Source organism: Herpailurus yagouaroundi, unplaced genomic scaffold, assembly GCF_014898765.1.
Source record: "Herpailurus yagouaroundi ecotype Mexico unplaced genomic scaffold, PumYag 222, whole genome shotgun sequence".
Classification (NCBI taxonomy): Eukaryota; Metazoa; Chordata; class Mammalia; order Carnivora; family Felidae; genus Herpailurus; species Herpailurus yagouaroundi.
In genome coordinates, this window is record NW_024412453.1 from 19,837,204 (window position 1) to 19,851,463 (window position 14,260).

The 14,260-nt window shown below is 54.9% G+C and overlaps 1 protein-coding gene across 4 annotated transcripts; it reads left to right on the forward strand.

The window, feature by feature from the left end:
• The first annotated feature begins 2,437 nt into the window (after positions 1-2,437).
• On the forward strand, positions 2,438-13,345 carry IL9R (interleukin 9 receptor). Of its 4 annotated transcripts, XM_040459617.1 has the most exons (9): positions 2,438-3,070; positions 6,800-6,913; positions 7,222-7,333; positions 7,464-7,642; positions 8,153-8,298; positions 8,693-8,900; positions 9,396-9,501; positions 10,536-10,620; positions 12,163-13,345. In XM_040459617.1, exons 1-9 carry the CDS (start codon positions 3,043-3,045, stop codon positions 12,664-12,666), a joined length of 1,482 nt encoding a protein of 493 aa, XP_040315551.1. In that variant the 5' UTR covers positions 2,438-3,042; the 3' UTR covers positions 12,667-13,345. The 4 variants fall into 4 exon arrangements, with proteins under 4 accessions (XP_040315551.1, XP_040315552.1, XP_040315549.1 ...); XM_040459618.1 differs by lacking the exon at positions 6,800-6,913; XM_040459615.1 differs by lacking the exon at positions 2,438-3,070 and having other exon boundaries at positions 4,884-6,913.
• Positions 13,346-14,260: the final 915 nt, after the last annotated feature.

Below are 14,260 nucleotides of genomic sequence, written 5' to 3' on the forward strand. Positions count from 1 at the left end.
TCCTAGTACTTTGCACTGTTACGATGCATTCTTTTTATTTAAGTTACTGTGTTTGGGGCACCTGATGACTCAGTTGGCTGAGTGATTCTTGATTTCAGCTGAGGTCATGATCCCAGGGTCACGGGATTGAGCCCCAAGTCAGGCTCCATGCCAGCGTGGAGCCTGCTTAAGATTCTCTGTCTCCCTCTGCCCCTCTCCCCTGCTCATGAACTTGCATTCTCTCTTGAAAATAAAATAAGTCAATAATAGATAGATAGATAGATAGATAGATAGATAGATAGATAGATAAAAATAATAATACAAAACGAGAGGGGCGTTTGGGTGGCTCAGTCGGTTAAGTGTCTGACTTCTGCTCAGGTCATGATCTCACGGTTTGTGAGTTTGAGCCCCGCGTCGGACTCTGTGCTGACAGCTCAGAGCCTGGAGCTTGCTCCGGATTCTGTGTCTCCCTCTCTCTCTGCCCCTCCCCTGCTCATGCTGTGTCTCTCTCTCAAAAACAAATAAATGTCATAAAAAAAAATGAGATACTGTATTTTTCTCATATACTTTCCTTGTGGTTCTTTTTTATAGTGTGTGTTTCTCCTCCCATATTTCCTGTTTATCCGTTGGAACCATATTTTCCTTTACATCTTCGAGCATAGTTAGAGTAGCTGCTTTAAAACCTGTGCTGTTTCCAACAACTTAGTCCTGGGAGTCTGTGTGCATTGATTACCTTTCTTCTTAAGTGTGGATCACGTACTTCTGTTCTTATGTCTAATGCTCTTGGATTCATCTTGGAAATTATGAATGATATAGACCATAGATACTAGATTCTGTTATGTTTCTCTGGAGAGTGTTGATTTTTTAATTTATGTATAAAGCAGAGCGTAAACTTTTGTGTCTCTGAGGTAGGCAGCCGCTGAAACTTCTGCTCAGGCTGTTTAACCTTAGCGGGGCTGTTTAGAGTTGGCCTGTATACATATAGTTCAGAGGGTCATCCAGAGATTTTGGTATAGTGTATATATGTCTGTCTGTCTGTCTGTCTGTACATATGTAGAGTTTAGATGTAGAATTTGGTGCTCTCCTCTCTAGCTTTTTTTCCTTCCAGGATTTCCTCCCTTTTCCAGCTTTTGTGGTCTCTACCTTAGGGGTCATGGTGTGGATGGTGTGGTCTGCTGGACTTAAGGTAGCAAATCCTAGTTTCAACAAGGTGAGAGAGGGACCCTGGAAGAGAGAAGGAAGCTCTCTTTCTAAGGATACTAGAGAAGCTTCAGTCAATATACACATATGTGCTTGTCGTACGGAAGATGTGGGCCAAGCTGATTAAATTTTAAAGTGGAAAGATGTATGATTTATGTTTCTGGCCATTCCTAAGGTGTTGTGTGAGCTGGAGCCTTTGAGTTCATCTCTCTGTGGGTCCTGGTGTCCTCAGACCCCAGAGCTGTAGCTCTGGGGTATCTGAAACTTGCCCAAGATGTTTTGATGCACAGAGCACACACATGCACGTTGAACTGTGACCTTATTTGGTACCCCAAGGAGCACAGACCCGATAAGTAAATGAAAAGATGCATATCTTCACTAATAATCAGTGAAGTGTAAATGAAAGCAACCCTGAGGTATCTTTGCCTATCAGACAGGCAAAGATTTAAAAGATTGATAATGTACACGGCTGGCGACAGGCATTCTTACATTTCTGTTGTGAGTAGAAGTTGGTATGTTTTTGGAATGTCACTTGGCAGGATCAGTATTTTTAAATGCTGAACCTAAGACCCCACAGTTCCACCTCTAGCAATTATTATTATTTTTTTTAGTGTTCATTTATTTTTGAGAGAGAGAGAGAGAATGAATGGGGGAAGAGTAGAGAGAGGGAGACAACAGAATCCAAAGCGAGCTCCAGGCTCTGGGCTGTCAGCACAGAGCCTGACGTGGCGTTTGAACCCACAAACCGTGAGATCATGACCTGAGCTGAAGTCAGACGCTTAACCAACTGAGCCACCCAGGCACCCCTTACCTCTAGCAATGATTTGTATAGAAGTACTCATTCTGATGAGTTAAGGTCCATGCCCAGACTTGTTCACTGCCTTGTTTAAAGTTGCATATGTGCACTGGAAGTTAATATAATGGTATATATCTCAAGAAACAAAAAACATATAGGCAGCAATCCACAGGTCCATCAGCGGGATTATTGAGCCATGGCATGTGCTACCCTTAAAGGCATATGAAAGGCTTTTATGTGCTGACCTAGAAGGATGTTGAGAATAGCCAGAGGAACAAAGAGCCTGCAAAGCTCAGCACAGTATGAATTCATTAAAAATGTCCTGGGTGGCTCAGTCGGTTAAGCATCCGTTTTAGCTCGGCTCATGATCTCTCATTTCGTGGGTTCGAGCCCCGTGTCGGGCTCTGTGCCGACAGCTCCGAGCCTGGATCCTGCTTCGGATTCTGTGTCTCCCTCTCTCTCTCTGCCCCTCCCCTGCTCATGCTCTCTCTTTCTCTCTCTCTCTCTCTCTCAAAAATAAATAAACATTGAAAATAAAAAATCTTTAAAAATGTCCATTTGTTTGAGCTTCAGCTTTGTCTGGAAGGACTTGTGCCTAACGTCTCGCAGAGGCTCCCTCTGGGGTGAAATAAAGGGGAGTCTTGTTCTTACTTTTCTTTTGTATCATTTGTTTTTCTTTAACTGAGAAGATATTAATTTTGTGTTTAACAATCTCTCCAGTGCTGTTTCTTGGGAGGAATGCAGCAGACACCCCGCCAATCAAAGGTCGAATCACCAAAGCCTACCTTTGGTGTCATGGGGAAAGAAGGATCATCCCACCTTCTAGTTCCCGGGTTTATGATTAGTGGTAGCAGTTGTCTCTCAACCCCACTTGGGACAGCTGCTCTGATCTGCATCGTGGTTTCAGATGTGGGCGGCCTGTGTCAGCCTGCCGTGGGAGGCTCACGTCACTGCTCACTGCAGTTATATCCTGAATCAGGCAGAGAGACTTCGCTGCAAACGCAGGAGCGGTCACCTCCAGGTCTGGAGGTTGGTGGCGGCGGGGGGGGGGGCCCCTCCGACTTGCCATGGGACCCAGCAGATGCATCTGGGAAGGTGAGTCTGTGATTTGGACTTCTCAACACTCAAGTCAGCATGAGTGGATGGCAGAGAGTGGCAGACAGCAGGCCATCCCTGGGCCCTGGGAGGAGCCTGTGGATGGACTTTGAAGCGGTTGGGAGCATCGCCCTAGTTTTACCTCCTCGGGTGTCCTGGTCTTGGATGTCTCCAAGAGACAGCATGTTGGCAGTATTTGCTGAAGAATGACAGGCTATCACTGCCTGGCCTGAGTACCATTGGGCAGAGGGAAGGATCTGAGTTTGTCACGTTGAGTTTTAGGTATGGAAGACTTTGCTTCCTCAATAACTGAGCGAGGGGTGGTTCTGGGGCCCGATGGTCTGAGATTGCGATGGCCGTGAGTGGAGATGAAGACCAGGCCCTGCGGCTGGCAAAACCTCTTCAAACCCCCATGCCCTTGGGGGGCCTTCGGGCAGAAGAGAAGCCAGAGTCTTGGGATCGCTCCTTTGGAGCTATGGGTGGCGGCATGTGAGGGTGGGGTTCCAGAAGGAGGATCAACTCTGCCAAGCAGAGGAGGGAGACGAGGATCTGTGCTCAAGTAACATCCAGAGTCCTGCTCCCAGGGGCCCAGAGCAGCAACACCATTTCAAGGCAAGGTCAGTGTCTGTAGGGAGATTCGGGATGCATTTCTTACCCTGTCGGGGCTAGGTGCAGGGGGCACAACATAAATCAGACAGTGTCTCACCCTGGAAGAGCCTTGTGTTAAGAGGCAGCTTAGCAGTGAGCTTTGCTGGACATGGCCGCAAAGGTGCTGTGAGGGAGTTTCTGGGCAGAGGAGGTCAGTTAACACGTGCAGGAAGAGAAGGTGCATCGTTTTGCTCCATTTAACCCCCAGGCCCCCCAAAGAGAACTGTGTCAACACCCTTATTCTGTGCTGCTCCCACAGCACTACCTGCTACCCTGCTTCTGTCATGAGCTGACTGGCTTTGCTTTGTCATGTCTGGTCTGGCCAGAGAGACCCTAGGGAGCTTGGGGAGTGCTTCATGAAGGAGGGGGCATGTGATATGGAAGGAAGTCGGGCAGAGGAGACCAGTGTGAGGTGGATTAGACCAGCAGGAGACCTAGAGTGAGTTCCATTTAAAAAAAATATACATATATAGTCTGGGAGCCCGGATGGCTCAGTTGGTTAAGCATCTGACTGTTGGTTTTATCTCAGGTAATGATCTCACAGTTGATACACGGAGCCCCGTGTTGGGGCCTGTACTGGGTGTGGAGTCTGCTCGGGATTCTCTCTCTTGCTCCCTCTCTCTGCCCCTCCCTTGCTCACTCGCATGCTCTCTCGCTCGCTCTCTCTCTCCCCCCTCCCTCCCCCCAAATAAATAAATAAGTAAACTTAAAAAAATAAAAATATAGACTGTTTAAGAGGGGACACTAAGTGGATGCAGTAATCTGCATGAAGCCAACTTGGAGGATGGTCTGCAGGCACCCTCATCTGGCAGGGATTCCTCGGCATCAGGTGAGTGCTCGGGGTGTGAGGGCCAGGGAAGGTGAGGGTCTGAGTCTGTCTGGAAACCTTTCCCCGCAGCATACTTCCTTGTGGCAGTGTGTGAAGGTTCTGATGCAGGAGTCCAGCTATAAGGCAGCCCTTAACTTGGTGGCGGGCCAGGAAACCAGGGCAGGAAATCTGGGAGGCCCTAGTGGTCAGACCTCATGGACTTGACCCTGAGGAGGGTCATGGAGGAGATGTGTCCTGAGAAGGGACCAGAGGGCTTGTGGGCTGAAGGCGGTGGCCGCAGACCTGATGGGGGAGGGGCAGGGCTGGGGGCTGGCGTCAGCCGCGCTCCCTGGCAAGACTGTCGCGAGGGGCAGACACTGGCTTCCCTCCTCCTGCTCTGACAGTCATCTTGTGAGATGGTCCGGGGTCGTCTGAGCTGTGATTAGATCTCCCTCGTGTCATCCCAGTGCCTGTTCCAGGACCACGGAGTATGCGGATGGGGGTTTCTACACTGCCTGGCCCAGTTTCTGTTGTCAAGGACGTGGGTAGCCCAGAGGAGACAGAGGCCAGTGGTGCCCAGGCTTTCGTGGCAACTGGCTGGACACATGCTAAGAACAGAGGTGCCAGGTGCCAGGTGTGGGGCGGCACGCCACCCTGCCCAGCTCACTTTGTAGAGACAGAAGCATTCTCTGTGGGAAGAGTTCTCGGAGGAGAAGCAGGGACCATCCCCCCCAGGTGGCCCTGCATAGGTCTCCGCTGCTCCCACAGGGTGGGTCCTGGCCCTCGTAGCTCTCAGCTGTCCCTGCTCTGGGGCCTATTGAGCTTGGAGCCACCCCACCCTGTGCTCTTGAACCATCTGGGATGGTCTGGTCCAGCTGGCCCAATTCCGCGTAGACGGAGGGCTCCTTCCACTGGGGCCTGGGTTAGCTCTTCAGCTTGAAGTGGCTGCTGTGCCTCAGGCCCCCCGACCTGATGCTTGCTCTGATCCTGTCACTACACACCCTGACCGTGGGCTGTTGTCCGGCTGCTCCCCCGTCTCCACCCAATCACTGTGCAGGAGGGGACAGATGCTGGGGGGCAGGGGTAAACTCGCTACAGCCTCCCATGCTGTGGCTGGGGCTGCTAGGTGACGCTGCTTGCTAGGAAAGGGTGCAGTCTTCCTGAGCATGGATCTTAACAGGGGTCAGTCCTGTGGGTACATGGCTAGGCTGCTGGGGTGTTGGGGTGGTGTCTGCCCCCCTGCGTGTGTGCAGGCTCCTTCAAGGTTTACGTGCTGTGGTCTGTGCTGCTTTTTTGCCTCCTTATCACCCATCAGGCTTGCATAACCAGGCTGGCCCTGCTTCCTGCTTAGGAACTATCAGCGCACCATCTGGAGCTACAAATAGGGTGATAGGAAGTCAACAGCCTCCCAGCACCCAGGCACTTGTGAACACCCAGTCCCTTCGTCTCCAGCTTACCCCTGGTCCCCCCAGGGATCCTGTTGCTCAGGCTGGCACTCCTCTCTTGGGGTGCTCTCCTTCGCAGAACCGGCACCTTCTAAACGGGGATGAGATCGACAGAGCTTAGGGAGTGCAGTTTTGTTGCAAGGACACGCCACTGCGATCCTCCTACCTAATCCTGGGTCTTTGGGATGGGTCTTTGTTTAAGGAGACAGGATGTGTAGACGTTGGCTGTGTGACCCTGGGCAAGGCATTTCCCCTCCTTGGGACTCAGCTTGCCTGTCTGTGTGTAGGGACGGTCTTTCTACCTCACAGGGCTGCTGTGGGAACTCAAGTGTATGAGGCAAGCTACGCAGTCGGCACAAAGTTACCCTTACCCTGCCTTCCTTGCACGACAGGACCTGGGCCCAGCAACAGGGGGCTGTATTGGCAGAGGATGCCTGTCCCAGAGAAGAAACGTGTAGGCAGACTCAGACACATAGCTGGTTCAGAGTCCAGAACCCACCAGAAGATCTGGGTTGGAGGGCACCATGCTATATGCTGTAGCCACGAATCTTTGGTCTGGCCGATGTATCTTTCTGAGCTTCAGTTTCTTACGGGAGCAGCTCAGGCAGTGGTGTCCAATCCCTGTCATGAGACATGGTGAGGGTATTGGTGGTGACCCACTCAGAGCTGTCAGTGAGGAGCACACTCCATAGGGAGTGGACCTCATGGGGAGCATGCCTCACAGGGGGAGCCCTCACGGTGAGTACCTATCAGGGGGGTTCTCCCCACAGAGAGCAGCCCTCATGGTGAGTGTCCCCAGGGGGGTGCTCTCAGCCCAGTTCCTTGCAGGATGGACCTTGGAGACTGAGGCCCTGATGCGGGAGTTGAGTACCTGGCTCCTGATCTGCACGTGCGTCAGCCCTTGGGTTGGCTTGGGAGTCTCCATCCATGGGGAAGGAGGAGGTGAGGGCTGGGCACTGGTGTCTGTGTGAGGCCAGGGGGTGGAGGGCTTGGGGGGCAGGGCTGTCATCTGTCTCACTCCCCAGGGAAGGCTTTGGCTCGAGCTGTGCTTGGGGCTGTCCTCCAGGGACCACCCTGGACTTCATTCCCACCCATGCACCATGGGTCGGAGCCCATCACCCCCCAGCCCTGCCCTTGATGCATTGTCCTGGGATCATTCTCAGGGGACTGCCCTGTCAGAGTGTCAGCTGCTAGGTACTAATCCTGCCCTGAAGCAGCCGTCGTGAGCTCCCAAACATCACTGTTCCCAGGGCTCGGGGCTGGATCTTTCATCTGCCTCAACAACAACATCCTAAGGATCGACTGCCACTGGTCGGCTGTAGAGCTGGGTCAGGGCCCCAGTCCCTGGCTCCTCTTTACCAGGTGAGGCTGGAGGGCCAGGCCCACCTGGGCAGGGGCCAGGGGCCAGTGGTGAGAATAGGTCCCCATGATAGCAGCAGTAGGGGCTGGGCTGGTGCAGTGGCCCCTTGGTGGCGACATGTACCCTTTCCAGCAACCATGCCATGGGCAGCAATCACAGATGTGTCTTCCGGGCCAGCGAGTGCACTCTGGTGCTGCCGCCTGAGGAGGTGCTTGTGCCTTCTGACAACTTCACCATCACTTTCCACCGTTACGTCTCTGGGAAGGAGCAGGTCAGCCTGGTGGACCCACAGTACCTGCCCCGGAGACATGGTGAGGCCTGGGTAGGGTGCTTTGGTGGGGAACATCCTGGCTTCATGGGGGTTGGGGGCAGGGTCCCATTGCCCTTAACCTCCACGGCTCAGCGGGTGCTCTCTGTCCCTGCTAAGAGACACCCAGGGCTATGAGCGAGCAGGGCCCCTGGGAGGGAGGGGCCCACTGGTTAGTGGAGAGGTAGGGTTCAGGAGGAGGACGAAGACTCAGGGCCGTAAGTCGGGGCAAGGGTACAACTTGAGTCACTTGAAATACACTTCAGTCACAGTAGGAAGAAGTCCAGTAAGACCCTGGGAAGCTTATGGCTGCAGGGGCCATAGGAACTCACTGTCATCTCGTCCCACCTGAGGCCTACTGGGAGACAGCAGCAGGGAGGAGACGGAGACCTGCCTCCCAGTGAGGCCCCTTGTCTGGAAGGGCCTTGACCATTCCCTGCCCCCAGCATTTTTCGGACCCCCGGTGCTGGGCACGCTGACACGCACACCCTCACGTGGCCTCATTCTGTTTCAGTGAAGCTGGACCCTCCCTCTGATTTGCAGAGCAATGTCAGCTCTGACTACTGTGTCCTGACCTGGAGCGTCAGTCCTGCTTTGGAGCCTCTGATCTCCATGCTCAGCTATGAGCTGGCCTTCAAGAGGCAGGGGGAGACCTGGGAGGTAACGCTGGGCTGACTACTCCAGGGGCCTCTCTCTTCTGGGAGCAGCAGCCAAGGGCCACTCGGGAGATGCCAACTTGGAATAATGAGGAGGGGAGGTGGCCAGAGTCAGGAGTGTGACTGTGCACGTGTGCATTTGTATGTGAGTGTACCTGTGTGTACGTGAATATGTGTCTTTATATGTGTGATGAGCACCGGGTATGCCTGTATATATGAGTGTGAGTGTAGTGAGCGTGTTTGTGTGTGCAAGCGCACATGGGGGTAGATGAGTGTCAGTGTGTGTACGTGTGCCTGCGTGTGTGCCTGTGTGTGTGGTTGTGTGTGTGCATGTGTGTTCTTGAGGGCTGATGGACCCTGTCACCCTCAGCAAATGATAACTGTTCTCTACCCCACAGCAGGCCCAGCACAGGGATCACATTTTTGGGGTGACCTGGCTCAGGCTCGAAGCCATCGAGTTGGACCCTGGTTCCAGCTACGAGGCCAGGCTGCGCGTCCAGATGGCCTCGCCGGAGGATGACCTGGCGGAGGAACAGCACTATGCGGGCCAGTGGAGTGACTGGAGCCAGCCTGTGTGCTTTCCCTCTCCCCAGACCTCTGCCCGAGGTGGGGGTCTCCCTCCCAGAGCGCCTCCCTTCCTATGTTTGTCACCCCCTCCTACCTTTTCACCCCCCTGGAACTTCCTCCCTGAGGCAGTTACACCCCAGTTGACCACCTTCCCCTGGAAATCTGAGATTTTTAACTTGCCAAGCATTGGGCTTCTTGGAAACTATAGTTACTGTCTGTCACTGGCAGTGAGTGTGGCCCACCAGGCCTATACTTCTGGCTCTGGAGGCTGGACATGGTCTCATCTCCCTAGGAAGGGCTGGGCTGACCTTTGTAACCTGCTAGGAAGGGTGGCTGACACTGATGACCTTGCAGATGGAGGAGGTGAGACCCAGGGGTAGGTGGTTCGTTAGCAGGCATGACGCAAACCTCTGTGGCCTATGAGAAAATTTCCACTGTGGCCCGGGGCGCTCCCAGGGGTGCTTTGCCATGTGGACTGGGAAGGACATCCTGGTGCCAAGGAGGCTCACGACCCTGGGCCCTTCCTACCCACAGGCCCCCTGTTATCACCTCGGGGGCAGCCTGACGGCACCGTTGTCGCTGTACCTGTCTTTCTGCTACTGACCAGCCTGACCTGCCTCCTGTTCAAGCTTTCACCCAGGTCGGTAGCCAAGGGGTGTGTGTGTGTGTGTGTGTGTGTGTCTGTGTGTGTGTGCGCGCGCGCGCGCGTGAATGTGTTCATGTGACTCTGGGTGAGTTTCCGTGTGCATGTCAATGTGTGTGCATGTGAGTCAGTATGTCTCTGTGTAGGTGTGTGGTAGGTGGGGCATCTCGGGCCAAACCTCTGGCCCTGGATGGGGTGGGGGGTTTTTAACCCTCTGCCCTGGACCTGTGGGGGAGCTCCTCAGTTGCCAGGTGAGGAAGCGGGTGCTTGGTGGGGCTGTGAAGGCCAGGCTCGACCTGGGAGCATGAGAAAATGCCTGAAGTGTGTGAAACTGTGTGCGACAAGATCTGGTTTATATTTTGAGAATACATTTTGGGGGTACAAGGATAGGGAGAGGACCTGCCGGGAGGCCAGTGGTGGTGTCCGGAAGGAGGAGAGAGAAGCAGACGGGGAGCAAAGTGGAGGAAATTGCCAGGTCTTAGGAAGAGAAACGTAGGGGTCAGATGAGGTGGGACTGGGGACTCTTGAGGTGGGGAGCTGGAGAGGCCACTTCCTCCCCTGGGAGGCTGGTGAGGCTGCTGGGGACCTGTTGTGTTGGAGCCCTGTGCCACATCCTCGTGGCAGGGCCAGTGGGTCTGTTGCTCAGTGAGGAGTCAGGTGGGGTAGGAAGCTGCCCCCTGTCTGCCAGGAGCACACGTGTGGTTCCCGAAGGTGCCAGCTCCCTCTGTGGGCTGTGGACACAAGCGGTCACCTTGTAGCCCTGAACCCACCATGACAGCTCACCCTGTAAAGGACACGTGTCTTGGTATAAGTCAGTTCTATTGGGCCCTTAGCCAGGGAGGCCACAGGGGCAAGTGTCGGGTCTTGGAGCCAACAAGAGGTAAGAATGGCAGCATCCCAGGGGAAGCAGGGCCACCTCTGGCTGGAAGGGAGCAAAGCTCCTGCGGGGACGTCATGCCTCCTGGAGCTGGGCCTCCAAGGGCCCCTCCTTGGGCGTGCATAGGCCTCCAGGTGTCCTCTCTTGGCCCCAGGGTGAAGAGAAGCTTCTACCAGAACGTGCCGTCTCCAGTGGCCTTCTTCCAGTCCCTGTACAGTGTGCACAATGGGGACTTCCAGGTGTGTGCACAGCTCACGGCAGGGGTTGAGGGAGAGTCTGGGCTTGCCTACATTCTGACCCGACAAAGATGTGGACTTCTGGTGAGAGTTGGGGGCTAGCATGGGGGCCTTTGTCAGTGCTTTGAGCTTTTTTTGGTGTATGTAGTCGGTTTACATTTACACGCTGTGTCTCAAATGCATCAGAACAATTAGCTTTATTCTCTGTTGTGGGTTTCTTTTTCATTTCTGAGTAGCAGCCCCTGTGAGGTGTATGGTCAGTTTAAGGTGCAAACAGTGGTGCTGTCTGCAGCTGCCACATGTCTCGTCCCCGCTTCTTCTCTGAAGGTTTCTGCGGGGAGGATCTGGTGCTTATACTATCCCTGGGGCCTTCGGTGGTCTATGGGCTACTGCTCTGGTGGCCACTGTGGAGTGCCTGGCCTCTCCTGTTCCCCTGGGTAGCATGCTGGCACCATGAGCGCTGAGTACACTCCACACGTGTCTCTTTGTGGTGCCACGGTGAGTACCACCTGGAGGGTCGCATCAGACACCTCCCCCTCCCCCCCCCCCCAGCCCCCCACTGGCCTGGAGGCTCCTGCCCCTCGCTGGGCAGGAGGGGGGCAGGGAGCAGCCCCAGCAGGTGGTCTCAGGTTCCCCACTGTGGGTGGTGGATGGGAGGTGATGCTTCCTGGTGCCCTCCGACCTGCTCTTCCCTGATGCCCTTGCCGTTGCCGGGTTTCCCTCTGCCTAGTCCTTGTGTTTCTCAAAAGGGAGCCCAGAAAATTAAAAAAAAAAAATTAAAGAGGGAGCCCAGTTCTCAAGATTGTTGCCCAAAAGTATAACTCAAAGCTTAAAGCTGAGCATTTTGTCCTTGGTGGAGGCCACCCCCTTTTCTCAGGCAGTGGCCATCACTGTCAAGACCCCTGGGGTGTCTGGGCATGAAGGCCGATTCCATCACCCTGGAATGTATCTTCTGGGTCGTGGGCACCCAGCCCTCCTCTGTAGACCCATGTCACCAGCCAGGGTATTTAGACCCCTCCAGTGGTGATATGGAGCCATGGGTCGGCTGTCCAGGGAGCAGGGCAGTAAGAGAGGGTGAGGTATGTGTGGTCCATTTGGTGGTTATTCCTAGTCCCACATAGGAAATACTTTCCTGTAGGAGGTGGGGGCCTCCTGTGGCTCCACGGATGGGTCCAGGTCTGCTGCCCTTAGCCCAAAGGTGCTGGTTCCAACAGCATCTCAGTGTGTGTGTGATGGGGGTTCAAGAGGGGGTGCCCAGTCTCTGTAGCTGATGGAAGTGCCTAGAGCAGCGGTCAGGGATTCTCTCTGTCCTCGACACCTGTCACCAGCACGGATTACTGAGGGTCCTGAAGAGACTCAGGGTCCTGTGCTGAGGCTGGGCTGGCACATGGAGGGTGAGACAACATGTTCCAGGCACAGTCGTTGCTTGGACTCTGGGTGAGGATGTCTGGAGAGCTTCTTGGAGGAGCAGGGGAAGCTCCTTCCAGGGAGAGTCCTGAACATGCTGCCTGAGCCCTTCCCCCCACCCCCCATGCTCTGTTCTAGACCTGGATAGGGGCCCATAGAACCGGTCTGCTGCCGAGCCAGGACTGTGTCGGTTCCCCGAGAAGAGCCTCGGAGTCTAGTGTCCAGGAGGCCATTGCGTGGCTGACCTATGGCCCAGTGGATCCTGCCTGGCAGTCAGTGGTCCTGGAGGAAGAGGAGAAAGGCCCACGTCCTGGCCTCCCAGAGGCTGTGTTGTTAGCAGGTCGTGTGGCACAGGGAGAGCAGCCACCTGCCTACCTGCCACAGGAGGACTGGGTCCCTGGGAGCCCCACCAGGCCAGCTCTCCCACAGGCAGAGGGCAGCAGTGGTGACTACTGTGCCTTGGGCTGTCCCGGGGCGTGTTACCCCTCGACCTTCCCAGGACGCATGCAGAGCTCTGGGCCCATCCTGGCTTTGGCCTGTGGCCTTTCCCGTGACCAGCAGAGCCTGGATGCCACGCAAGGAGGCACCTGTGTGGGAGTTGGTCACAGAGAGGAGCAAGACCCTGGTGAATGTGTCGCATGAGGCCCTCAGGGCACTTTCTTCGCTCCTACCCTTGGCAGACGCTGGCTTTGATTTAGAACCCTGACGGGGCCAGCTGCACAATGTCCATCATGTGGAAAATGGACTACAGTCTCTGAGAATGGAGCCCCTGCACAGATACCCTGTCCAGATGGAGGCCGATAACCCCTCCTCTCTCCCCTCCCCTCAGCATCCTACCACGCAGCTCCCACTCCCGGGCTCGCCACTTCCCTCCCTGCTTTCGGGCTCCACCCTGGTCCCTCACAGAAGTGGGGGTGTTGGCTCCACAGCCTGTTCTGCCCTCACTCCCTTAAAGGGCCAGCCAGCACCCAACAGACACAGATGAGGTGCTGTGACCAGGCGGAGTGTTGTCTTTCTGTGCCTCCCTGAGGTACCTCTGCTACTGAGATTAAAAGGGATTCAGTGGTTGTTTCAAACTGCTGCTGACTGGGAGAGGGGCCCACAGGAAGTGCAGGGGGTGGGGGTCTGTCTATTCTCGGGTTTTCTGGGGTTGGAGATGCTGACATTTTGAAGTTAGTATCCAAATGGAGACCTGTCCCTCTCTGGGTGACCAACCAGAGAGGGCACCTCTGCATGAGCCTCTGGTGTCCCCTGAGGCCTGTACAGAAAAAAAAAAAAAAAAAAAAAAACAACCACACTTGTGGACCCAGGTTCCCAAAGGCAAAGGCTTCCTCTGCCTCAGACAGGCATCCCCCTCCCCTCTGCGTGCCTGCGGAGGCCCCTGGGGTTTTGTGGGGAGCCTCAGCTGAGCCAGATCATGGTCAGAAGGGGTGAGGCAGGACCCAGAATGTATTTTTAGCGTGTAGAGAGAGGAGGGGTGTGGACGGAAGTGAGGTGTAGGCATGTTCAGCTCTAACCAAGGATAGAAAAAATAGCATGAGTCACCCGCCCCTTGGGGAGCCCTGGCCTGGGGTATTATTATAGCAGCATCTGCGTGGCTTCTGTGGCTTCACAGGGAACCTGGGCCACCTGCATATGACGAGTGACCCCCACAGCGGGGATGCCTCTTGTGCGTGGCCGGAGACATTGTTCCTGTGAGTCACACATCTTCTCTCGGTGGCGCCCGGAGACCTGGCTTTGGGAGTGTGCAGCCTTAGAGGCTGTGTGATGGTACGTGAGACACTCCTGCCCCTTCAGCCTGTGGGACTAACAGTACCTCGTAAGTGTTGCTGTGAGTTCACCTGAGCAAGCTGCCTGCGTATCTTGGTGCCCAGAAAACGCGTTTCCCTTTTTTGTGATGAGATGACCCTTGGACGCTTGTGCTGTGATCCGGTTTCCAGCAGAGCAAGGTTTGAAGACCTTGGGATGAGGAAGTCGCCGAGCGCTGGGCACTGAAGGAGTCAGAGAGCAGGCGGCTGGCAACTGGAGCCCTCACACAGCTGGTGGTTTGAGGGATTGGCCGCACGGCATGGGCTGGAGCTCAGATGTCCAAAATTTGGCCGGCTGGGCTGCAGAGGGTCTGGAAAGCCAGGCTGAGAGCAGTGAGGGGAGGGGACTCTCCCTGGCGAGGGAGGATGCACAGTGGCTTCTCTTTCTTTCTTTCTTTCTTTCTTTCTTTCTTTCTTTCTTTCTTTCT